At 40.8% G+C, this 27528-nt stretch overlaps 1 protein-coding gene across 1 annotated transcript in view; it reads left to right on the top strand.

The window, feature by feature from the left end:
- Positions 1-816: 816 nt before the first annotated feature.
- The window catches only part of doc2a (double C2-like domains, alpha), a 57076-nt gene continuing 30364 nt past the window's right edge, over positions 817-27528 (top strand). Inside the window, exons 1-5 of the mRNA XM_020613238.1 lie at positions 817-930; positions 13658-14005; positions 19047-19126; positions 26604-26678; positions 27367-27476. Coding sequence (XP_020468894.1) covers positions 13663-14005; positions 19047-19126; positions 26604-26678; positions 27367-27476 — 608 coding nt within the window. The 5' untranslated portion in view covers positions 817-930; positions 13658-13662. The remainder of the gene's footprint in view (positions 931-13657; positions 14006-19046; positions 19127-26603; positions 26679-27366; positions 27477-27528) is intronic.

Below are 27528 nucleotides of genomic sequence, written 5' to 3'. Positions count from 1 at the left end.
AGAAGAAAAGAGAGGTATAGATGAAAAATGAACAAAAATCATCTCAGGGTTCCCTTGTCCATTTGGCATGCATGGGTGGGTAGAGAGAGAAGAGTGTGTGGGTGGATGAGATGCAGAGAGAAGAAGAGGAGGAGGGAGGATGGAGGGGTGGTGGTGATGGAGAGGGCTTGTTAACGAGGGGTTCCTTCACCACTGTGGCACCCACAGTTTCTGTCTCACCATTGGAGAGAAGAAGGAGGAGAGACAAGAGGTTGAGGAAGTGGTGGAGGGACAAGGAGGAGGGTGAGGGATGAAGAAGAAAAAGGAGATTGAAATGGGGTGGGGGGGCTACGGCGGGGGCCAGATCATCTACACCCCTTTCCTGGAAGGGAGGAGTAAAAATGGCTGAAGCTTTGCATGGACATCTATGTGTGTATCTGTGTTGGGTGCACACATGTATCATTAGGCATCATTAACCACAAATTATACAGAGAGGAGAGAAAGACAGATGCTGCTGTTGGCATGTTATGTTGCTCCACTCTCCCCCCTACAATCTGCAGCCCCAGGAAAGAAAAGGAGAGAGGGTCGAGGGAGAAGGAGAGGGGGAGGGAGAGAGGTAGAGTTAATCTAATACATGTGTAGTGTGATTAAAGGAAGAGCTTCACTGCTGTTGACACTTCAGATGAATGTGAAGCTCAGCGAAAGGATATTAAATACACTGAAATCGCACTGAAAAGAGGCAGAGGAGGGAGAGAAAGGGTTAAAAGCCTAAATCTACCACAGGGAGATCACTTTCTCTCTCTTTCTCTCTCTCTTCCATACTGTCCTCCCCCCTACCTCTCTCGACCACTCGGCTGCTCACTGCCTCTCTCACCACCTGTTAGTGCAGACCCCTCATGCGCTGACATCCACTTGTTTGTGTAGGAATCTCCTCCACTCACACAATTAAGGGTAAGAAAACCTTTATTTTGATTTCCTCTTGTATTTTCTCGCTAACACTTGTTTGATTTTTGCATTTACTGGCCCATTTTTTTTCTTGAGATTATTTATTCTCAGAGAGGTCTGCATTTTTTTAATGCATCTTTTATCTCTTCACTCTCATCTTTCTGTTTCTGTTCTTCTAATTTTGCTATATGTGCCCATCAGCAGAGGACAGTAACTAAGTACATTTACTCAAATACAGTGTTTTACTTTTGCTTAACATTGATTTTATACGCTATTTAGTTGTACTTTATTGCATGTTATCCAAAAGCTCCACTACATTTCAGAGGCATTTCAAACTGTATTTCACTGTTACAGTTCAGATCAAGATTTTCATCAAAAACATCAAAGGACAAAACTAAAAAGCACTTCTGCATTAACTCTTTGTCATGCTTGATGGTGTGGATTTTAGAGGGTTGCTCTACCAATTATATTGACATCTATCTCTTGTTCTTAATGAGTTGCACTTAGTGCAAGTGATTTAGGACAGAAGTGTCTTCTACACAATGTCATGCAGTATGATCATCTTCAAATGTATAATGCATTGATATAGCCAGAAAAATACACCAGTAGGCCTACATAGAACTGTTCACTAACAAAAAAACTGTTTTTGTTACAACAGTCTGTGCTGCTTTAAAAGGTTTTATATGTTAGTGTTATGTCAGTGTTGACCAAAGAAAAAGAACAGGTGTAATATAGTCTGTGTGCCTTTATTTTCTGCCCGCTGTTTGACAGGTTGTTTAAGAGAGCTGTCATAACTGCCACACACACACAACACACACAGACAAAAAAAAAGAAAAAAGAAAAAACTATATCTGCGAGCAAAATGTACTGTTTTACGCTTCCTGTCCATTTGAACTAGTTTGTTTGTTTACCAAGTTTTGTCTTCCCTTCTTAAATATAATATTTACAATAGGCTATATTGAAATCAATAATTAAAAAATCTACAATTTAATATATTTTAAAGTTTAACATGCATCAAGCCATGTTAATTCTACACCAATCAAAGGCTGAGATAGGAGTTAATGTTACTGCGGCTCTACCAAGCTGGTCGCCTTTAGCAACTTTTATTTAGTTAACAAACTGATTTAGTAGAATGCTGGTCCAACACATTTTTTTCCAGTTACAGGTGGAGAAAAATTAGGTAATAAAAATATTGCTTTAGCTTTAGCATGTGGCTTTCTCATCAAGCAGCAACCTCAGAGGTTGAGAAATGGAGCTGACTTTGAAACGTTAAAACCTGCAGTTCCTCGAATGGCCACTTGAGGCTCGCTCCAAAAGAATGTCAGTGCCCACAGACTCCTTTGTAAAAATGTCCAACTTTACAGCAGAAATAAACATATTTACAGCCTGGTATAAAAAGGTTTTGGTGTCTATAGCTAATTTCCGCTTCCATGACATCTGTGCAGGCAGGGAAATCTTATACAACTTGCCTATTTAAATTATATTGAGACTAAAAGTTATGCATTACTTAAGGGTGTGGCCGTGTTGGGTGACAGGTGGGAGGGTCTCACCATAGGTGGCTAGCTGCCAGCTGTCTGGCGAGCTCCAATCACGCTCCAGCCCTTTGCCCATTTTTGGATTAACTGGAGGTAGGTGGAATGAAGTGCTACCAAGATAACAACAGCCAAACTTGAGCTTCAAAACCACTCTACAGAAAACTAAAGGGGTGACGTGACAGAGGGTTTGTCCATCTTTAATATACAGTCAGTGTTTCTCACCAGTAGCTTTCACCAATATAATGTTACCTCTTCGGCTTTAACTGCCTAGTTGTCTTTCTCTCTGTACCTTTCATGGTAATTATAGAATATGTTTGTACAGTAAGAGCAATGCCAAAAATGTCAGTTTCTGGTCTTAACTCGCTTTGCTTTGATTTTGTAAGGCAGCATAGGTGACATTGGGGGACAGCTAAGGCTCGGGAGGTAGAGCGGGTTGATTTACTTTTACACATTTAATTATTGTTCAGTCCAAATATCTTTGTTCAAAGTCCAGAAACATCAGTGTGAATATCAGTCTACTTTGATGCAGACTCTGATCCATATGCAGATTAAACATTTTAAAATATCAGATTGAACAAAGTGTGCAGCCTTGGTTTATGTATTTACTTTATGTTATTTTGAACTACATAGATAAAGGTTGTTCATACTTTTTTTTTTTTTTCATTGACTGTAACTAGAGCTTCTTCCAGCATGTACTGGAATGGGAAGACCAAGGACAGGCTGGCAGTGATGATTATTACCAGAGGCAGTGAGGCTCATTTAGACTTAATTATTCCCTCATATTTCTTAAACCTGTGTTTATCCACAGAATGATGACTGACCACCACAATGTACTGCTTCACACTCACACAGTTCAATGTCTTGTTTAAGGGAAAGCCCAGTCAAACACGTGCTGCAGAAAGGAGGGGGAAGAAACTATAATTTATTTCATTTTTTCCTGCTAACATTTTCTCTGTTGCTCTCTGGGATTTGAAAACCTCCCTCCCTCCTTCCCATCACTGACATACCACATTATAATTCATACCCACCAGCAGCTGCATGTAAATCAATATCGCCTTGGCACTGACACAGACTTGATGTTACTGTGAAGAAGAGAAGCAAAGAAAAAGAGGAGTATAAAAGTGGAAGGATGGGAGAAAATTCTCCTCTGCACAATAATTGACAACCATAGACCCCACTTATAGAGACATTTCGTGGACATTTGGTATTCTTAACTCATATTTTTCCCTGAGATCCCAGTACCCTTCAATACAGGTGCCCTACCTGGCCAGCAGGAGTCACTAGTATAGTGAGAAAGATGCATCCCTCACTGGCTTCCCATCCATAATAACTTCCACTTGTAGATACATGTCGTAAAGCACACAACATACTGTTGAGCAAGATTAGGTTACAATGCTGTGTTTTAGCTGTTTACATTATTACAAATATCAGTGGGATTTTATGCCTTTGTGCTGGTGATGTTATGGTTTAGTCCCCCTCACCAGGAGGGTGAGGGAGAACTGAGGTTGGACTCAAGATGGCTGACCCAGGTGCTAGTAAAAAAACAGGTGGTTTATTGGTGGGGATTACAAAAATGAACAGAGTCAATGAATACATACAACCAGGGCTGAGCAAAGACGGCTGAGGAGAACAGGACGCCCAAGGGAGTAGACAGGCTAACGGCAGGAACCAGGAGAGGAGGAGGATCAGGACAGACAGGGGAATAGACAAGCAAACCAGGAGGATAGGTGAACGAATAAGGAAATCCACAGCACAGGAACTGTCAGCGTAGACGTCTAGAGACGTGTAACACAAAAACAGGTAACCAACGTACAAAATGAGATCCACAGCACAGGAACTGTAAGCATGGAATACAAAATCCCACAGCACAGGAACTGTAAGCGTGGAATACAAAATAATGTCTAGCTAACCTAATGGACAAAAACATACAAAGTGATCCACAGCACAGGAACTGTCAGCGTGGAAAACAAAATGACGTACAATACATACCACAACTATAGGGCTGTTATGTGGTATGCACGTTAATGCTCTGGCAACGACAGACAGGTATAAATAAGGAAGAAGGTAATCATCGGGATGCACCCCAGCTGTGCACACCGACAAACAAGTCGCTAATTACAGGATCGAGAGAGCAGAGGAGAGAAAGGCGGAAGAGAGGCAGGTCGCGCTGAGTGGACCTGACAGGTGATAGCTGGATCTAGAGGCAGTATGTTTTTGACTTGTCTGTCCGTCTGTACATCCGGCCCATTCTTGTGAATGCAATATCTCAGGAACGCCTTAAGGGAATTTCTTCAAATTTGACACAGATGGCCACTTGGACTGAAAGATAAGCTGATTAGATATTGATAGTTAAAGGTCAAAGTCAGTGTCCTCACCTCTGTCCCATTCCCATGAGTTTGACTGGTTGGTGGAGTAATACAACAGCAAAGCAGTAATTCTATTTGAATGAGGGTTTCTACCTCTTTAACAGAACCTGGGAGTTCTGGCTTCATGCCAATCCTCTAAAGCCCTAAGAAGGCATTGTACATTTGGAACGCTCACTTTCAGGGTTATCATACCATTCAATGCCCGTTATCAGTTGTTAAATTGGACCATACCATAGATATGGGTAGTAGGGCCCTACTCCACCATTTGGTTGGCTCAGTAGGTTATTATCAAGCGCTGGTTATAATAATAAATACAGAGCATGTGGGTCTACTAGACATTGTAGACTAAATGACTTGAATTGATTAACTGTAAAAAATAAAAGATCTTTAGTTGACAGTAAAGTTAAGTAATAATAAGTATTGTAATGATATGTGAGCCTGCAGTGCAGTGAGCCTGTAGCCACACTCCTTACCCTTTTGTTACCTGTCTCTCTCACACCTGTCAATCATCAGATGATTATACAAAGTGACGGGGCTCACTGACCACTGAGCCACCTCTCCACTGTGAGAGAGAGCAACATGAAGACAAGGACACATCTGCAGACATGGAGACAAAAACAATGCGCGCTGAGGGGATGAAAGAGGGGGAGAGAGGGGGAGACAGACAGAGTGCTCTCTAAGAAAACATCTGAACAAAGCAGGGTAGGAATAAAAACTTAAGGTGTGACAGGCAGGTGAGACAGAACAATAAAGGAGAGACTGGACGGGGGAAGGGGTGTGGATGCAGAAAAAGAAACAGTTCATGTCTTCATTAGCATACTCTACTGTGCTTTTCCCACAGCTTAACTCTCCACTGCTGAGTCTCACTAGTAATCCCACTGTGACTGAATATCAGTCTCTGGACGTGCACCAGATTCCACTTTCATGTGGGAGAATGTTACTGCTGATAAATGCAGCTTCCTCCTGAATTAAACATGACTCCTGCAGTACTACAGTGGAGCACCAGTCAGCTGAAACACCACCAAACAAATGGACATACCATAACTAGGATTAATGAAAAAAATTTAAGACTCTGATTATTATTTCTGCCTCCTTTATCACTGTAATCTGTTTATGTGTGAAGTTAAGTGGCAAAGAGGGCATGGGTGATTGAGAGTGTGCAGGATTATTTAGTTCTTTCACAGTCTATTCACAGGATGCTGGTGTGTGCAAGAACTTTGAACTCTATAAGTTTTACATGTTTTGTAGGGATGTAATGACTTTCTTGTTACTGTCGTGGGATTGTGTAACTGTCATAGAGGATTCACTTTGACTTTTACAGCTACTGTGTGGCACCATTTCAGTTTTTCTGTTTCAATGACACAGGTGGAAAGAAACTGACTAAACACATTAATAACTTGCAAATACTGCCAAATGAAGGTAATACTACCCCCATTTAGGACTGAGACAGTCCTGGACACAGTACATCTCACAGGAACAATTGGGGCGTGGCTGTATTAAAACACTGATGTTCTACTGTATGACACATTTTGTTTACGAGATCCAGCTGCTCCGATAATATATTTTTATTTTATTTCATAAAAAGACTTCTATTGACTATTGCATTATCTTTTATAAATATACAAAACAAACAAACAAACAAAATGCTACTGGTACCGACAATTAACAGACTGGAATGAGTGTCTGAGAATTTGTTAGGTACCACAGGATTCAAATGTATGAATCATCTCTTCTCCTGCTGCTTACAGTAGCATATCCAAATTCTCTGAGGGGAGACTTCAGCACAATATGGATATCAAGACCCACAGAATGCAAAAGGAACCTGAAAATTGAGTCCAGCACAAAATGCTATCTGCGTGTCAGTTAGCTCACTTGGTGCACACTCTTCCTTTCAGATATAAGGCTGTGCCTCAGCCTCATTAGAGACACCTGGCTGAACTTTTTAAAGAGGAGACTTACAAACTGAGATACTGGATTATATATAGCCATCCAATATCAGCTTCTCACACAGTTTTAATGTCTTGTACATTTAATGTGTTCTTTCCATTTAAGATCACTACAAATTAAAGAAGAAGTCTGTAGGGTCTTTAGGTAGAAAATCAGGCAACACTTTTTTGTAACTGGAACCAGCTGTTTGACACTGTACGCTAATGAGGAGTCCACTCATTCAAGTAGACAGTTGGTCAAAACTACAATTTTTTTGTTATCATGAGGTAAAATGTTGGTGTAACCCACCTATACCCACTGTATGAGGTAAGGGCCCTGAGTTCAATTAACTCCCAGTAACTATAACCAATGAATCTTAAGTCTGTAATAAACCTCTGTACATTATGTGCCCTTAGGTCCTACGAGTACTGTAGACAATAACCAGACACAAGTTAAAGTTAAAGCTTCTTAATTTACTCAACAAAAAATCAGGGTAAACCATAAATGATAACAGTTCCCTTTAAATATCCTTGACCCTTTTTCCTGTTCCAATATTTCAAATAAACACACAAATATAGTGGGACCACACAACACACACACACTCACTCTACACCAGCTGACATATACACTGAAGTTTAACCCCCATTGCAGGCCTGATGCACGCTAGGGTGCGGTGAGGCTAAAAATCATAAGAGCCAAATAAAAAAAACAGTACCTTACTTAGTAGTTCGTAGTCCAAAGCTTGAAGCATTACCTCCTCTGTGTGTCTAAAAGAGATGGCAAAAGGGTCCTAGTAGCCACCCAATGGCGAAGTAGTCACAGGCCCACTGGTCCAGGTGCAAGCAGTAGCGGGAAGGCCCTGAGTAGCGGGCTTTGTTAAACAATCCAACTGGTCACTCACGTAGCGCTGTCGCTGATAATGTCCATGAATTCCAGGTCAGAAAGGATGAATCCAGTCTTGGGAGTAAGCCAGGTTAGCTATACTACTGATACCAACAGTCATTTAGCTAATGAATGCTAACAAGTTAGGTATGCAACGAGGCTAGACACACTAATGCTACACTACTGCAAGACAACTCCTTGCAAAAGAATATCCAGTCATGTACTACAAACTACTGTATGTAGGACAAATATCTTACAGCAGATCCTCCAATTGACAATCTAAGATACAGTCCACATACCTAACATATTTCGCGTCTGCATAAAACTTTTTTCTTCATCAAGGTACACTTCGGGTATCACTACCTTTACCAATGGATGATCAATAATGATATTTTACACACAGCACTTACTCGAACCTTTAAAATAACATGAAATAAATCACCAAAAAGCTTTTAACCACTCGAGACGACTTGGACTCGAGGTTTAGTGACTGGACTACAACACTGATTAAAGGGTTTAGTGACTTGACTACAACACTGATTAAAATACACACAAAACAGGCTACAGCTGAAGATGATGGGGGGGTCATTAGTTTTTCACATATTTGGACAAAAACCAAAGTATTAGACAGATTCAGCTTTGACCTCATGATGTTGTTCTATTAAAGGTCAGAGGATCACCAGAGTTATTACAATTCATCCTGAGGGGAACGTTAATATCAGAACCAGATTTTCTGGCAATTCCCTCAAGAGCAGAAGTGATATTTCACTCAAAACCACTAATGCCAATCTTAAGGCTGTTCTCAAAGAAAAGTCAGGTTATTCTCAAAGAAAAGTCAGGTTATTCTCAAAGAAAAGTCAGGTTATTCTCAAAGTCAACAGGATTCATTAATGTCTGTACAGCATTTTGTACTAATGGAACTGATATTTCATTCCGACTAAACTGGCTGGACCAGGTGACAGAACAACATTGCCATTCATAGAGCCATGTTGCATGCATGGCTGAAAAAAGTTTGCATCTACCTTATTTAGCTTTAATTTTAATCAATTTAATCACAACCTAGTGAACACACTAAGACTCAGATTGATCTCACACACACAGTGCTGCATGACCAACAAATTTCTCATGATGGATCTTCCTGGGATCATGGTGACTTCTGCGCTCACTTAAAAACTTCCAGTTAACACTGTATTTCTACTGTTTCTGATCACTGCTGACACAGCTGTGATTGCTCATTCTCAGCTAAATATTGCTATTTGAGCAGTGTAAAATACGAAGTGTGAACTGACAAATCATAGTATGCATTAAGTAAAGTACTTGAACCTGGAACTGACTGGCGGACTTCACTGAGAGCAAAGTTCACAGAATGGTGTTCAGAGAAGTGCGTACAGCAAGAAGCTCTCTGATTTTTAATACACTGATACAGTACTGTGGCAACTCGTGCTCATGTCTGCTGTGGTGCTGTTTGCCTTGTAGAGGCTTTATTTTGATGTTGGTACTATAAGAAGTGTTATTGTAGAAGCTACCTGATTTATGTAGCTTATTATGCCTGTTGCACTGGATGCTGTGTTTAGTTCTTTTTTCTGGTTAATTCTAATAAGTTTCCAGCCTTCTGAGGGTTGTTGTTGATTGCTGCTGTAATATATTTGGTGGTGGTCTGTTTTTTACTGTCCCTGGAGTCAAATCTAATCACGGAGAAGCACTAATTAGTTGACTATGGCTTTGCTCTAACTTCCAGTTCTTAAAAAACTTTTGTGACTTAAAAAAAAAAAGATTATTCACCTGCACTGTCATTTTTATTCATTTTTTCCTACTATTTTCCATGTATGTGTATTTCATTTATCATATATATACATTAAGGCACATCTGCAGTTGTTTCAGAGCTCATTTTGTATATGGCTGACTGCTGCTCGAGTGGCCATGGCTTCTTCAAGAGACCAATCGGTAAAACAATAAAAGACCACAGATAACGTATCATTGTTTATTATTACTGTAGGTGTTATTTATTTGTCTCCTAAAATGTCTAAATGTGTTTTATACATCTATAATAAGTACAAGTATGTATAATAAGATCTTTACACTTGAGTTATGTAGTACATGAAGTAATGGATGCCAGGTGTCCTACTCTCATGATACTTTCCATTCCTGCCTATGAGATGAGTCAGTGTCACATCTACATTTGACCCTTCCAGGACTCTTCTTGTAAACTCCCCAGGATGCTGCACTTGTCTGACATATCATGTCTGAAAATGGGGGAGGTGGTGGTAGCGTTCCTGATGTCAGATTTGACCAGCAAATTCACTTTGGAGGTGACGCAGTGGTTAGCGCTGTCACCTCACAACAAGAAGGTCCCAGGTTTGTCTCCAGGCCAACCTGGTGCCTTTCTGTGTGGAATTTGCATGTTCTCCTTGTGCGTGGGTACTCTGGCTTCCTCCCACAGTCCAAGCTTAGGTTGACTGGTGACTCTAAATTGCCTGTAGTAGTGAGTGTGTTTGTCTGTCTCCAAGTGTCGGCACTGTGATACATAGCATGACAGTCCAGTATCAGGGGTAGGCCTGGGTGCTAGTTAAAAGGATTCAACAGTAGGAAGCCGGATGGAAACCACGGTCTGGTGTCACAGTCAAATGCTTTGTACTCACAGCCACCCACCTTGACACGCCTCCTCAGTGGGCATTCAGACCAAAAATAGTCCTGTGTTAAAACAGTGTAAGCAGTTGTGTTGATCAGGTACTGCTGAGAAGAGAAATTAAACACAGAAAATCTAGTTTGAGCAACAGAGCCATGAATCTGAAACTATATCGGTCAAAACACTGTGCAGTGGTTTGTAATTCTGGAAAGTTGTTATGGCGGCAACTATTTTATCTTTCATTGCAACAAGTGTAATAGTAGAAATACAAGGCTCATGTTACAAACTGATATGCCAGTTATTTGCACCTATATATTATGTGAAGATGTCACATATTTGTGTAGTAGGGGGGCACAGACGCTGTCTGACTTTCACCATGTTGTTCATTAAACAAGTTCTCAGGTTGCTGGGGGGCTGGAGCCAATCTCAGCTGACACTGGGCGAGAGGCAGAGTCCATCCTGGACAGGTCGCCAGTCTGTCACAGCACTGATACTTAGAGACAAACAACCACACACACTTAGAGTTGCCAGTCAACCTAAGCTGCATGTCTTTGGACTGTGGGAGGAAGCCAGAGTACCCGAGAGAACCCACGCTGACCAGTTGTGTATGTAGGAAAATAGAAATCTAGTCAGGAGCTGTCTTTGCATTCTTTGGCAGTTCTGGTCCTGTATATGGTTTCTGTGTCTTTTTTGTTATGTCTGTACCACACAGTGTTTCTTAAACTGCCTGGTACAGTATCTCTCTCTTTCTTTTTTCTAGTTTAGCTTCAATTTCCCTCAACCTCATGCCTGTGACACACCTTTTCTCTCTGCTTTCTCAAACTCAAACACACTCCCTGCATACCCAGTCTTGATTTTGTGTCAGACTCTCACACATATACACAGCTCATTAAGCACCTGCTGTCAGCTACATTCACTGGGCCGCAGAGGTTGCTGTTAGAGCTACATGGTCACAGACTGGTGTCACCAACAATCATAGTTGTGCTTCCATTAACATGGAACATCAAGTGGTAAAGTCAAAATCAGTGCAGCACAGATTTCCCATGACTTCCAACTGTTGGAGTGAGAGTTTGATGTGAAAAAGGGGTAATACTAAAGGTCTACACAAACATAAGAATGTGAGCTGTAATGTGTCTGCCAGTTGTTTTTTTTCTTCAACAATTCCCATCAACAATTCCCATGTGCAGACTCAATCCAATACTGATTGTATCCTACTAAAAATAAATGTTAGTAGGATCTACGTACCTCATTCCTCTGTGCCATGGATCTCCACTATTGTCCAGAAGTGATTAAAAACATATCAGTGACCAAACTGTTGCTCTGGCTGACATATTTCTTCATTACCATGAACACACACTGTAATTTATGCTTAGGCCTTTTCCACTGTTGCAGTCGACCGACCAGTAAATGAATGTACTGTATATATCATTAGCCAGGTTCTGCTTTCTTTTCCACTGCCTACCGCAGGAGGTAGCCCTAAATCAAGTTTGAGAAATTTGAGGGGGAGGGGGTGGGTGCTCGCAGGGCCCTTGACCCCGATTGGTCAAAGTGCCCATGGCATGCTCATTTTGTTTGTTTTGTTGGGCACCTCTAGATTAGCTTGGCACCACTCACAACTCTCAATAGTTTGTAATTGTTTCAGAATCACAGAGCCAAAAAGCCTCTTTCTCAAAACGAGAGGATAGTTCATCAACACGCACAACACCTGCTGCTAGTGTTGTGTCACAAGTGGACAGCACAATGAATTTACGGCGGCATTAATTAATTTGAATTTCTCCTTCCATAGACAGATTAACAGCGGTATATGTACCAATGAAAAGAAACGTGTAACACTCTAAACAAAGCAGGTAATTGAGAAACTCCATATTTTAACTGGATTAATGCAGACATAGTAACTTCTCCAGCCTTACAACAATTTTCTTTAACATTACAGAAACAAGGCATTAAAAGACAAGTAATGTGTGTTTTTAAACTTACAGTTAAGTCCCAGCGAATAGTGGAAACATCACTCCCTTTCAAGTAGCTCCAAGGTTGGTAAATCTAACCAGTGGTCACTGCGTCTTCCCCCACATGACCACATACAGTCCCAAAGTAATGAAATTAATTCCAACAGGTAGCATAACACCAACAATAGCATCATGGGTCATTAATCTGCTTGTTAACCAGCAACACATCAGAGCAGACACACTGGCCTCAAACTGTCAAAACAAACAGGTAGTGTGCTCCGGAGGAAACTAGCATTGGTGAGTTGATTATTAACTGTGGCACAGCTTCACTGGCCGGCTGATCATATGTCCAGGTAAAACAGTGAGTCCCTGTACAGGAACATTCCTGGTCATGCAGTATCTTCAGGCCCTATATTTTTCTCCACGTCCTCTGGTCACAGTGCAGCGGCAGGAGGTAAACTATATCCACAAAACCAGGTGCACTCGAAACATTCTGCTTTTACAATGGCACCGGTGGATGTCAGGCAAGCTCACATGAACGTGCAACTGCCTGGAGATTATGAACATTCAAGGAAATCCTTAAACTATCACGTAATACTTAATTTTGTTAGAAAAAAAGTCTTGTGCAAGACATGTACAACATAAACCCAGTTGCTTCTGCATAGAAGTACTAGAACATAAGTACACCTCATTTTTTTGAGCTTTAGGTCACGTCTAACATAATTCAACATTGTAACAATGTAGATGCATCAAAAACCAAGGAAAAGCATGTCATGGGCTCTTTAAGCACAGTTGGTGAAAAACAAACATCATTTGCTGATTTGTGGGTGTCAAATGCTGACAGTCCAAATTTTCTAACAGTGTATTGCATCACCATATTGCTCTGTATCTTATGCCAAATTATTATGGCCTATTACAAAAAAAAATCATTCAGTCCTCATCTCCTCGTCTCCAACTTCCGAGTCCAAATGCAGTCAATGCTCAAGTCCAAACTGAAGTCTGAGTCATCAGTGCTCAAGTCCAAGTTGAGTCACGAGTCCTGAAAATCAGAACCCGCATTGGACTCCAGTACTACAACACTGCTGCCACATACACCTTTCTGTTGCCCCAAATACTCACTAGAGCACCAAACGTGGATTAATCTGCTGCTGAAAATTGCCCCTTTACAAATGCACAAAACTACAATGTCCAGTGCAAGAAAAACGACCTATTAATTCTCTTTTCTACCATGGCTGCTCATTAATTGGTGGAGCATCATGTTATTGCATGTTTGATGCTTACTCTCTGCGTGGTTCTGTTAAGGTTCACTGTGTTTTGGATTGAGTCTAAATAGCTTCTGGTCAATGTGGACTACTGATTTTAGCCATGTCCCTCTCAGATTCTCAGTGTCTCTCTCTCACTCTCTTTTTCTTTTTAAGAATTAATTTAAGCTAAACCTCACTTTTTTTCCAGACTCTATGACGGTGCAGAGAGGAAAGAAGCTCAGCATCTCCATCCAGGAACACATGGCTATTGACGTTTGTCCCGGCCCCATCAGACCCATCCAACAGATCTCCGCCTACTTTCCCCGCCTGTCCCCCACCTCCCCCACTCCCATCTCCCCAAACCCCACCATGTCACCGATTCCTGCTTCCTCCCCTCTGTCACTCAGCCCCAGCTCTGTGGCCTCTGGGATGCGCGGGGCTCACCTCCTGTCTCCTCTGCTGGCCCACGGCAGGCCGGGTGGGGGCGGGTCATTGTCTCTGACCAGTAGCGTTGATACATCGGTGGAGATCAACAGCTCTGACAGTGACGACTGCAGTGAGCCTCGCTGTTGGCATGTGTCTGTGTGTGTTTGTTACTGTGCATCTGTATTAATGTACAGAATGGTACTGTAGCAGCAGGAAAAGATGCTTCTTCACTCAGCTTTTTGCATGACACAGCAAAAGTATTTTACATCCACTGCACAGATATTAGCTACAGCTTTTAGCCTGCAAACAATGTATGGAAAATGGCCCAACTGGTAAACCCATGCGCACAAGGCAGTAGAAAGAAAATAGGAATCCCAGGTCTGGGGTGTGTCACTTCAATTAGGGCAGTGGCTTGTTTTGGTCCACTAACTAATGTGGTTGCAGAGAGGGGAGATTTCTGATTGTAACTTTTTACCTCACTATACTCATTCATTTACAGATTATGTAAATTTTTGTTCAGGCCTGAGTTCTATCAATTTATATTCTCAATACACTAATAAGCTTTGATAGAAGAAAATGACAGGTGGAGACAGAGAGAAAAGAGTGTACAAGAGAAACTTAACAAAAACTACAACTTAGACCACACTTACATTTGGCCAAATGATGTGTTTTGAGTTGATCTCTAAAAAGCATAAAAACTGTAAATGCATTCAAGAGTGATAAAAATGATTCACCTTCTAACCAGATGTTGAACAGGTGGTCCCTGCCCTCAGATTGCTTTGATTCATACTATATTGAGGATATTCCTAAGCAGAAACGTTTCAGATATAATACATATGGTGCACAAAATGAGCATCCACTTTACTTGTCTGGCACATGTACAGTCAGTGCGATCACAGTGTGGACTTCACTGGAACTGCTGTTTCAAGTGATCTTTTGAAATAGCCCTTCACAGGCTCTGTACTAATTTGTCACACTGGTGAATGTTCTCTTATGTCTGGCTCGGACTACATGATTTTTTTGTCTGATACAATGGTCACTATGCCAGATCACATGATTATAAAGTCATAAATTCTTGGACAAGGACATGACAGACAACATGTTGGTACCCGTCAGATCACAGCCTGCTGTCTTTCATGACTTGGAGGTGCCAGGGACCGTTAGTAGAGTATGTGTTATACTGGCTGGTTGTGTCCAGGAAAAGAATAAACCACCGTGGACCTGTCTGTGGGTCTCACGAAAAGGCCAGCAGCCTGTGATGTCTAACCTTCCTGGATAACTTGATATAGCAATTAAAAATAAGTATTTTGTCAGTAGTAAGACAGAAGACTGATAGGGTAGCTACTTGACAAGGCTGACTACAAAAGTCTCTCTGGCAACTTTAGCTGTATCACTGTGAGATTTAATGAATATGGTTCAGTCCAATATGCCAAAAGTGCTGTGAACAGAAGTGCAAGCTGTGCTACTGCTGGTGAGCGTCGCCTCACCATGTCGTAGACCATGAAAAAAATCTGACATCATGTCGGAATGTTGTGAGGTGTCCGAGACACAGCATTGGCTGTTGTTTACTATGACACACTCTGTTGTCGTGTCTGACGCTGTTCATTGGTTCTGACACCCTATGACTGTTGTGTCCTCTGTTATTGGGATTAAATTGTGCAGTCTGAACCGCGCATAAAATCAGTCATATGTGCCACTTAACAAGTGTGTTTACGAGTTGTTCTTGTGTTTCTAACTTATAGAATACATTTTTACTTTTTAAAATGAGTCCATTTTTTTAAATCCAATTCGTTGATAGGGTTTGAAACAGTTTTAGACGTAGAGTATGGATCGGTCACATATTTATACCCAACTTGAGCCTGACAGTGTGCTGGCCCAACCTCACCCAAATGGGACAAAAATATTGTATTTCGTATCTGAACCCAAACTGAGCCCAACACAGTTGAGTTTTTGTGCTGTGTTTTTCTAGTATTGAGTTCGGATGCCTAATGGCATGGAGAGTGTTAACCTGCAGCGCCACAGCTGCCATAAGCTCATCATTTAAATTTTTAATACCACTTTTAAGTTAGAAGGAAGCAAGGATCCATGCTGTTTGTTTTCAAATGAAATATTTTCAAGTGAAATTATGTCTATTATTTGAGCTAAGTGGCCAAGCCCAACCCAAATCTGAACATGATTTCTAAATTGCTGTCCAAACCCCACTTGAACCCTTGGGTACTGATGGGTCCTGTGGTTTGGTTCGGGTATCCACCCTCTACCCAGAAGTGAGGTGCCTTCCTTCTTCTGCCACAAAAGCATGAAAGCAAATATTGTTGGTTTACTTTCTCTACTACTACTTTACACATAAGTAAACAAAACGTTCACATGTTACCTGGCAAATATGATGTCATCCTCAGTCTAGCTAATAACAAAGAAGAACCCAGTTGCCATTTTGTGGCTGACCACCACCTACAGTATATTAGACCCACTGACATCTCTTGTGTACAAGTCCATCCTTTTTCATGATGGTGGCTCTAGATGAAAGGTCAGGGAGTAATCAAAAACATTACAAATCTTTCTTCAGGGATCATTTAGCAATTTTATTGGCAATCTGTTCTGTAGTTAATGAGACATCTTGCTTTGGGCCAAACTAGTGGACAGACATGCTGACTCACCCCTCCTCCAAAGTCTGATGGGATCTAAAGATGCTGCAGTGGCTCCACTTCAATCAATAGGCAAAACCACTAAAATCTAATTTATATTTCCAGCTACAGCACAGACATAAAGTTCAGAGAAACAACCAAAACTAACTCACGTCAGCAACAAAACACATCTCAGTGTTCAAGTAAAAAGATTTCTAGAGGTCTGATGAAGCTCCAGTGGATTACAGACATTTAAAGTGTGTGATAAGGCAGCAGACTGCAGATAAGACGTCTGACTGCAGCTTTAGAGATGCCTGGAAGGTGTTTGAATTGTCTTTCCATTACAGCATTGTTCTCCTGAAGAAGAATGATGAGCTTTCTGAGCGATGAAGTCACAGGAGCAGAAAAATCAGTCTGCTTAAGAGGGAAGAGATCACTCCTTCATGCTCTCTGTAATCCCTTTAGTTGCATGATGAGAATAAACTGTGATAAATGACTGGCTGAATGCTGGTCTCTGAACTGCTGTTGCCTCTGACATGTTTTCAAGCTCCTCTGTGATTCAGATCCACTCTAAAACAAAGACTAATTGGGGGTTTGTACCATATTTATTTCTTCATTCACATGTATTCATTATCAGATTTGTTTAGCAGTCTCTGGTTGCTGATTTTTTCAAATGAGAGTTCAGATTCATCAGAGCTGGTGAAAGCCAGAGGGAGGAGCAGAGAATCAGTCTGACAGTCTGTCTCATGTAACTAAAACTCCAGGCTTTGATCAAACATAAAAGACACTTTCAACGACAAAGAACATAATTTATCAGAATTTCTTCTTTCTGCACAAATGGCTCTTATAGAGGTTTCACCAGCAGACTTAGATTTCATCACTGCTGAGTATAATTACTCTGTAGTGGCGTTTTTAGGGTGGTGAAGGGCGGCATTTGTTTTTCCTGAGATATTACAGCAGCCAGCCGTCTCTGCCCTGGGCTTCTGTAAGTCAGCGTAGGTGGGTGGAATCACAACCCTAAGCATTTGGAAAACCGGCATATAGCATGTGGAGCAAATGGAAAGTGCACTGAGAGCTGGTTTAGTGCTACAGAATGTTGTAAAACTGGCAGAGAAACATAGCCCTTATGTTTATCTCTGCACTCTACATGTCAAATTAGAAACTCTCTGCTCTGGCTCTTCTTCAGGCGCAGAGGCATCGAGTTTGCTCAGGTGTGTGGCAGTGGTTAAATTGTCAGGGTCTTGCTGTTGGTGTGGCTTCAGAATTGACTAAATGAAGGTTTCTCTTTTTAAAAATAGGCATTTATCTGACAGAGAAATTAGAATTTTTCTTTACTTTTGAGCCAATCCTGTCATAGTCATCAGTGAGGTATGCAGCTAACACCATGACGACAGTATGACTTTAATACATTTGTAAATGCCTAAGAGCTTCAGAGTTTCCATATTTAAAGAACCTTTAGTGCTTAACCTACAAATTCTTAACACATTGTTAATTGGTTGGTAGGATTGCTGGGCAAGAAATCCCATGGTGTTCTTCCCAGCTTCTCTTTGTTATTTTTCTTATTCCATCATTTTTGAACCCTATCTCCTCTTATTTTTACCTCAAGACAACCCATGCTGTGTGACCCACGTTCTGGTCCACTATAGTTTCTTTTCTTCTTATTATTTTTTTCAAACACAAGACAGCCAGTATCATGCACATTGCTTGTTCCCAGTCCCAGAAATAGAAGTACTTCAAATTTGTAGTAAGGTGCTTGAGTAAATGTACTGTACTTACTTTCCACCATTTTGCAGCTTGTTTTGTGTCTTTCTGTAGTTCTTAATGCAGTTTGTTGTGGTTCTTGGACATGACTTTTTGTGACAGTTGTTTTACATCTCTTTACTCATTCATCTTAATTGACTTTCCAGTACGAAAAGGGTAAGTCCCTTCAAATAGGCCTGTTTAAATGCAATGGAAGTTAACCATGAACGAGGCACGACACCAACTGTCTAAAGCCAGCGCAGCTGGACAAATCATACAGCAGGTTAAAGTAGCATGAAAATACAGTGTATTGTCGAAGCAGTGGTTTGTTGGTATTTATGATCGCTGATGACTAAATAGTGCTCAAATCCCAGTGAATCACATGTCATGTATGTACAATATGAATGTAGAATGTACCTTGCATAACTGCTCCTGAAGAAAACCAGGCTGTGTTTGGTTTGTGTTTCTTGTATGAACATGTTTGTACCTTTTCACACACTATGTATGCATGGCTGTATTCAGCCCTGATGCATGTGTTTGCTGTCCTTTGAAGAGGAGTTTGACATGTTATGTGTTGTGCTCAGATTCATGTGACAGGTGCTGCTCAACTAAATTGGATTTCTATCCTCTGACTGCACGGTGTGCCTGAGCTATTACTCTGTTCTCTCGCATGCTTTCAATTTATTCTGACAGATTTTGAAAAAAATGTTTTTTCTGTCTACTGATGCGACATTTGTAACTCATGTTTTTTTATGAGTTGTAGTAATTGTGTCTCTCTCTCTCCTCTGCCTTCGTGTGTTATTTCCCCAGCTGCTCTGGGAACACTGGAGTTTGAACTGAGATACGAGCAGAGCTCCAGCGAGCTGCACTGCACAGTGCTCCGGGCTAAGGTAAGGACACTCTGCTGGCACCAGGACCGTCTGGTTGTTTGGCCTGTTGACTAATAAGAAAGAGAGTTCACGAGTGCTTCAATTCCTGCATTCTGCCAAAACAATGTGGAAACAAAAAACATTGAGCCATAGGTTATAGTTTGTTGACACGTAATTAATCTGCTGTAAAACAGCATCCGCTCTTCTGGTTCAATGCGTTTAACCAGATTTTGGGATCTGGCTTGGTCCAGTTCAGCCACTAGACTGTACCTTCACACATACTGCTTTGTTGAGCACATCATTTACACTACATACTGGCTGGACAGCTGTTTTCTGAAACTGCAGCACTGTGACGTGTTTCTGTGACAATGTCCTCTTCTGCTCATGTGAACTATTCTATAATTGTTACAGTATTTTTAAGTGGCAAAGGTGGATGTAGCTCTGCAAATCAATTTTACAGCACCAAAACAAAGGGGTGGTCTCTAGACCAGGTGTAGGCAATTCAGATCCTTGAGGGCCACTGCCCTGCTTATTTTCCAGCTACCCCTGCCCTACTGACTGCTGATTACCTGGATCAGATGTGCTCAGTCAATTAGAAGCTGGGAGATGGCAATTCACCCCCTCCCCCCAACATACAGACACATAAAATCCCAGAATACCAGCAGATACAGGTGGATTGGCAACCCTGGCTGGCCTTGTAATTTACCTAATGAGCTCAGACTGGTTAATGACAAGGTGACATGTTTCCAAACATTATTAGTTTTTCTTTATGTACTGGTAGATTGTTAATGTTCTAGCATAGTGAATTGTGAAACTGTTTTAGAGATAATTAGCTCTTTATTCTGTTTCAGAAGTACTTTACATAGTCATGTAAAAGGTGCAACCTGGTCTTCAAAATAAGGATGAGTGCTTGTATCACTCCTGTGCCTCAGAGGATATTTGCATAAAGTAAAATTTTTCTTTACTTGCTACACTAGACAACATTTTGATTTTAAAATTTATTAAATAATGGAAATAAAATCAGTGGGTACCCATTAAGTTAATTATTGTGAGGACTCAAAAGCAACTGTATAATGGTGAGGCTTCAGCCAGGGGATTCAAAAGAGGCAACCGATGTGGAGGATCTGACACTAAGCAGTAAAGTGCTCCACATGATGCAGCAGCAGCAATGGAAACAACTCTGTCAGATTTGGACTGTGAGCACGGAATAGTGATGAGTAATTGAGGATCTGAGGGGTCTGGATGCCAAATGTGGGATGTGGAATTCAGGCATGTAAACTGGCACCAAACCATGCAGTGATTTAAAATCAACTTTATATTTAATTGGTAACCAGTGAAATGAGGCCTGGTCTTGCTGCTGCATTTTGAACTAGATGCATATGACCTAAGGATGCCTTACTGACTCCTACATAAAAAAAGTTGAACTAGTCCAGATCTAAAGCCAAAAATACAAGATAAGAAACTTGAATGGACCCTTGCAAGCAAATTAAGGTGGTGCAGAGTAAGCAGTTAGGAAACTTTTCTGTGATTAAAGTAAGATATTCAGAGGATGGTGCAGTCTTATTTTCAGCTGGGAGATAATGAAAACCTGCTGCTTCACGTACACACAAAAGCTGGAGTGTGACAAACCGGTGTCTTTTAAAGCAGCTGTGTTACTCCACATTGTAAACTCAGTTGCACTAAGATCATCATGACACAGTTGTAATCAGATTCAGATATTTCTGTGGGTCCTGCATCTCTCACACTGCAGCTACATGATTTTGCAGGTATAGTTTAATGGGTTAAAATACAGCAGACATATATAACAGTATCGCAAAGAGGAACAACATTAGAGGAAAGCACACAGGTGGAAACTAAAGTGGAGTTCAAATTACTTCGTTATCTAAGTAATAGGAGATAATCTGAGCGCCTGCTGTCACTGAGCTTTGTATCCTCTGTGCCCTCCAGTGTCTTCTTTATTTGCGTACCTACTTGAATGTTAATGATTTCCCTCTTGGCATCAATTCATTTCTAGAGCAGAGAAAGAAGCAGCTTTGGAAATAAACATGCAGATTAACTCAGTACCACCTGTTGTGAAGGTACTTGCCTGTAGCCACACTAGCAGCAGCACCTCTCCCAGGCTGTAATGCTTGTTAGTCACTAGAAAAATAACACTGGATAGTTGAAAACTGAGGCTGCTTTCCTAGATTCTTACCTCTATTTCATTAACTGCAAAGTTTCTCTTGATGATGGTGCCAGGAGAAACACATGTTGACTCTAAATCAGAAGGGTTTATCTTAAATAACGATTCTTTTAAGACATTGCAGGCTCTGGCTGATGAGTTCAGCTCTTCACTCTCAGATTTGACTGGTCTGTGTTGGACTTTGTCAGCCTGATGTGTTTGTACTGTATGTTGGTGTTAGACTTGACATAAGGAAACAGTTGCCCCATTCTAACTACCTGCTGTGTAGGTTTTGATTTCAAGTCAATATTTTTATTTGCCATTTATACATAAACAGACAGTCTAGGCATATAGGAATTCTTGTGCATCTCTCTTGGAGTCAAAAGCCAGAAAGAACACTTAGTCTTAAAATAAAAAGTTACAGAAAGGCGACAAAGCATTAAAACTACATTACACAAAAATAGGGTAATATTATTTTCCACAGTAAACTTCAAACATCGCACTTAATAATTCACATGGTGGAGTTGGATATGTCACTACACTTGTTGAGGTAGTGAGGGGTTATAACATACTAAAACACAGTTTATATTCAGGCCTGTTTCCATTGCGTGGTAGAGAATGTCCTGCTATTATTCAGGTCCCCCAAGAGAACACTGTTGATGAGATGCTCTTACAAACATACCTTGTGGAACATTTCTGTATTATTATTGCACATGTCTAGTGAGGGGTTATTGCACATATATTCTCACATTTTCGTATTTGCCATCAGTCTTACTGCGGCAGGGAAAAAGTTGTTGTAAAGTCTTGTTCCGTGTGTGATGATACTGTCCGCCCTGCTGTGCCTGAGGCTGTAGGAGTGTGTCCATAGCAGGCAGTTCAGTCCCAGTGATCCTCTCTGCAGTCTTTATGACCCTTTGAAGAGTCTTCCTCTCTGCCTGTGTGGTGTTACCATACCAGACTGTGATGCCAGTAGTGAGGATGCTCTCTACCAGTCCTCTATAAGCCTGGGTGAGAGGGCAATAGTTCAACCCAGCTTTTCTGAGCCGCCTGATGAAGTATAGCCACTGCTGGGCTTTCTTCACTGTGGCAGCTGTGTTCAGTGACCAACTCAGGTCAGATGTCACCTGCAGGCCCAGGAACTTGGGGCTGTCAACCCTTTCCACCTCAGTCCCTTTGATGGTCAGAGGCAGCAGAGGGGAGGGGTTCTTCCTGAAGTCTACTATTATTTCTTTTGTCTTATTTATGTTGAGGATGAGGTTATTCTCCTCTCCATAAACAAGAATGTCGTTCACCAAGCTTCTGTAACCCGACTTGTCTTGAATGTTAGAGTTGACACCTCCACCACAGCACTAGATGGATGCATCATACAAGATGCGGGTCTATCAGGCTTTAATTATAATCTCCACTTTAAGGGTTAACGTTCTTTAATTTACTTTGTGATACAGAGTTTAGTTTGTTTCATGACTAAACAAGAGACTGTTCTATACAGTTGTTGTATCTACACAGGAGTGGTGTTGAACAGAAGGACTGCAGAGATGTCTTTGTTAGATGAGTTCAAACTCTAGGTCCAATCAATTCAGTTTGTCACAGGTGGACTCCAACCAAGTTCTAGACGCATCTCAAGGAAAATGAAAGCAAACAGGGTGCACCTGAGCACAATCTGTAGTGTCACAGAGAACGGGCTGAATACTGACTTTTTAATAATTTTGCAATCTTTGCTAAAAACACGTTTTCACTTTGTCATTGTGGGTTATTGTATAGCTTTTGATTGGCAAAAATGACCTGAGCCAGCCCTTACCTCAAAGGCGCCCTCCTTCCTCACATGTGAGCCATGTAAACAATTTGCCATTGACATACAGTCATACCTGACTGCCTAGTGCTCCCACCACAGCCTTCCCTCCTTAAAACTGTTTGTTCCACCTGTCAAAGAATAAGTAGAACTATACAAAACAGAATGAAGTATACACTGTACAACTTATATTTATTGAACAGAACATTTATCCATCCACCCACCCATCATCTATACCACTCATTCCTGAACAGGGTCATGAAGGGGCTGGGGCCAATCCCAGCCGACATTGAGTGAGAGGTGGGGTACACTCTGGACAGGTCACCAGTCTATCACAGGGCTGACATGTAGACAAACAACCACACACACTCACTCCTACAGGCAATTTAGAGTCACCAACCAACCTAAGCTGTGTGTCTTTGGATTGTGGGAGGAAGCTGGAGTACCCAAAGAGAACCCATATAGGCACAGGGAGGATATGCAAACTCCACACAGAAAGAACCCTCGTTGGCCTGGGATCAAACCTGGAACCTTCTTGCTGTGAGGTGTCAGCCCTAACTACCACGCCGCTGTGCCACCATTGAACAGAATATTGTCTGTAGAATTCTAAGATGACTATGAATCTGAAAACGGTCTGTGCTAGTAATGGCGGAGGCTGGATGTGAATCACCTGAGTCCGATGATCCAGCATCTCCTCTAAATCATAGATAACAATACTATTATTATTTTTAGCCCCATTCCAGCTTTTTAAATGAATTCAAAATGTTTAACTAAACCATGAGTGACAGACTAGATCACCATTGTCTTGTTTTAAAATTATGTGCACCTATGAGGAGTGCCATCACACCCATATACTGTCTGGACTGGTCCCCACAGAGGTTACTGCAGCGGTGAGCTACATTTTGTGCGCACATATGAATGTAATGTTCACTTGCAACATGGTTATCTTTTCTGAGCTGCAGTTTATAATTCGCATTGCCCGTTGGTGTTTTTTAAACATAATAAATAGTTGTATTTCACTCTCACTGTAAGGCACAAGCCAGGGAACACAGCCCTGGAAATGGCTGGCAGGCAAGGCAGACAGAGTGCACTGCAAAGCAGCACGTCAACTTAACATTACTGTTTTCTGCAGACATCAGAGTTGGAGAGGAGAGAACACACATTTACATCATTGCTGTTCCCACAGAGCTGTTAACATTAACACCCACTCTGCAACAAGTTGAAGGTGGGGCCTTGCATAATTTGCGGAGCTCTGTGCAACTTGCATGGTGAGGATAGGGCTCTGCTTGTGGAACATTTCAAGTATTCTCAGGGGTCCTGTGGCCATGGGGGCCCTAAGCAGGGCACGTACATGTCAGGCCGGTTCTGAGGGAAGCTCACTGTAATTAGAGTTGCATATCTGTCCTCTATCACTTGTGAGACTGAACTATGGACCATGTCTACAATGCCACAGTCTCAAAGCCTTTTCACTCAGCCTCATTAAAAATGCTGTGAAGAAAACCAAAATGTCCAGCAAAAACAAAAAAGCCATCCCCGCAAATGTCAAAGAAATCTAGGATCAATTTGTCACGATAATTTGTGGTTTGTTGATGAGGTCAAGAGATTCAAATCAAGTGTTTCATTTGGTCTTTTGGCTATGAGGAGCAATCATCCATCCTGCTGTCTCTTTTAGACTTTACGGTCCTAAATCATTTATTATCATGAGACACATGGTGTTCATATTAGTGAAGAAGATTTGTGAGGCCTGGAACAAACACAGATTACATGGAAGGGATATGTACAAATTTGATTACACATGACTAATTCTGAAAAAGAAGTGACTACTAGATTCATAAATACAAACAGCAGTAACTAGTAATGATGACGTGAGATTTGACCTGAAAAGGAGTATCAACATCAAAACCAATATCCCTCAAATTCAGCCAGCATTTTCTGTTTACCCAAGAACTTCAGTTTTATTTGTGGTTTATTACACCTGTCTCAAACCTTTTACCTTTTTTTCCCATATTCCCCCCCCCCCCATTAGACCGTTTAGACTGTTTAGACCCCATTAACTCAAGTCTAAATGTTCTCCAACAAAAAATAGAAATGACGGCAGTAACAGAAGTAACTAATTACATTTACTCAAGTACAAATTTGAGGTCTTTTCACTTTCTGTTACTTTATACTTTGATTTTACTACATTTTTAGAGGCAAATGTTGTGCTTTTTAGTCCACTACATTTATTTTATAACTTTGGTTATATAACTGGTTTCATAACCAGGTTAATACAAAAGCTACACATTATCAGACCTCATTGATCCATAGTGGAAAATTCGCAAGCTAGAAGCATCATCGAGAGAAATTTCTATCTTTGGTTGTATATGTTAATTGGTTTGGTTGTTTTGTGTTACATGTTGATTTCCTTTTTTTTCTTTTTCTCTCTTTTATTACATGCTTGGAATAAATAAATAAATAAATAATAAAATAAAAAAACTAGCTCCCCCGTTAGCAGCCGCAACATTAAATGTGATGTCCACAATAATGTATCAGTAATTATAATACAATAATATGGTATAGAGGAATGTGAAATGTGCCATTCTACATAATCAGTACTTTTCCTTTTAGTACTTTAAATATGTTTTGATGCAAATACTTTTGTACTTTTACTTAAGTAACATTTTGAATTCAGGACTTTTACTTAAAGTATTTTTACACTGTTAAGTTCCTGCTTAAGGATCAGAGTTTTTCTTTCACCACTGGACATTGGCTTTCTGAGAAGTGGTCTGAAGCTTAACTCTTGCCGTTGCAGTTTTTCTAGTACTTCAAACACCTACTTCCAGTTAATCCAAAAATGGGCAAAGAAGTGACACATGAGTGAAGCTTGCTAGTCATCTAACAGCTAGCCACCAGAGGTGGACCCTCCCGCTTGTCAGTGTGGACATGCCCTTAATTATGTGTAACTTTTAGTCTCAATATCATTTAAATGGGCAAGTTATATTATATAATCACCCCTTATACAGTTGTCATGGAAGGGGAAGCTTTTTGGCAAGGAAGAAGAATATGTGGAATATGCAAAATGATTTCTCTGGCTCTGCTGCATAAATGTATTAAATTGCCCAATATGGGTCCAGTTATAAGAGTGTAATGCTAAATCAGAGCATTAAACCAGGATAATCTATGTTCTGCAACATATGCAATATAATAAATGCAACCATTCCATATTTTCATTCCCTTATACATAGCAGTTTGTTGCTTTGCACTGGTTTTTGAAACAGGAAGTTAAAAATATCCCTTCGATCCATGCCTGTTGTTAAAATTGTGGCTATAACTACTATAAAAAACTTGATGTCACAGAACATTAGGGACTCTAGGCAGAACTATTTCTTCTGAAACAAAGCAAGGAAATAACCAACCTGTCCTTTACTAGTGGCTGGTTTTGTGCATTCTTATGATGTTATCCCTTCTATTACAGTTCAGAGTGATTGGCGTGGCTTTATTTTTACTAAGACACCAAAACTAACCTAGTAACTAGACAATACGTGAACTGCTGTTGTTTTTGTGTGCAGGGTCTGAAGCCCATGGACTTCAATGGTTTAGCTGACCCATACGTCAAACTCCACCTGCTGCCTGGAGCCTCTAAGGTAAGACACAACCATATCATGTGTTTTTTATGATTCACACTGGAACACAGTTTAACCAACAAGTATTCAGTTCATTTGAGTTTAAGATAAACTGCTCCATGACAATTTAAAAAAAAATCTTTTCTTGATTGAAACCCCTAAGCTTTAGATTTGTTATTTGAAATGGAAATAAAATGTATGTATGTTGGAGTTATGCTGTTATTTTGATATGGTTTGGGTGTAGAAATGATAAACAGGTATCTTTTAAATATTCTGTTGTAGCTGACATTATGGATTTAGCTGATTTCAGGACTTTCAGAAGACATTTAAAAGTCATGACATTAAACATTTCTCACTCACAGCTGATGTGTGGAGCATAAAACCCAGGAAATAAAGTAAAGGCAGCATTGATTGAACGGCAGAATTCACTAGCTGTTCTGGTTATGATGGCAAATGAATTTTTTGTGAAGTGAAATCTTTTACTAGAGATCAGATGTTCTGTCTGTAACCTGACCGCAGTGACTGTTTAGACCCCATTAACTCAAGTCTAAATGTTCTCCAACAAAAAATAGAAACGACGACAGTAATCGAAATACTAAAGAGATCAAGACACATTTTCTGTACTACATAAAGTGCAGTGATTCGCTGCACTGTCAAGTTCTAAACTGAATTCAGTATTCATCGTTATATGTGTCTGTGTGTCCTTCAGGCCAATAAGCTGAAAACAAAGACGATTCGTAACTCTCTGAATCCAGTGTGGAATGAAACGCTCACTTATGTCGGGATCACAGAGGAAGACATGCACAGGAAGACTCTCAGGTGTGTGTGTGTGTGTGTGTGTGTGAGAGAGAAAAAGACTGAGGTAATTCAT

Source organism: Monopterus albus, unplaced genomic scaffold (assembly GCF_001952655.1).
Source record: "Monopterus albus unplaced genomic scaffold, M_albus_1.0 scaffold131.1, whole genome shotgun sequence".
NCBI classification, from domain to species: Eukaryota; Metazoa; Chordata; class Actinopteri; order Synbranchiformes; family Synbranchidae; genus Monopterus; species Monopterus albus.
This window is presented reverse-complemented; position numbering and strand designations above follow the sequence as displayed.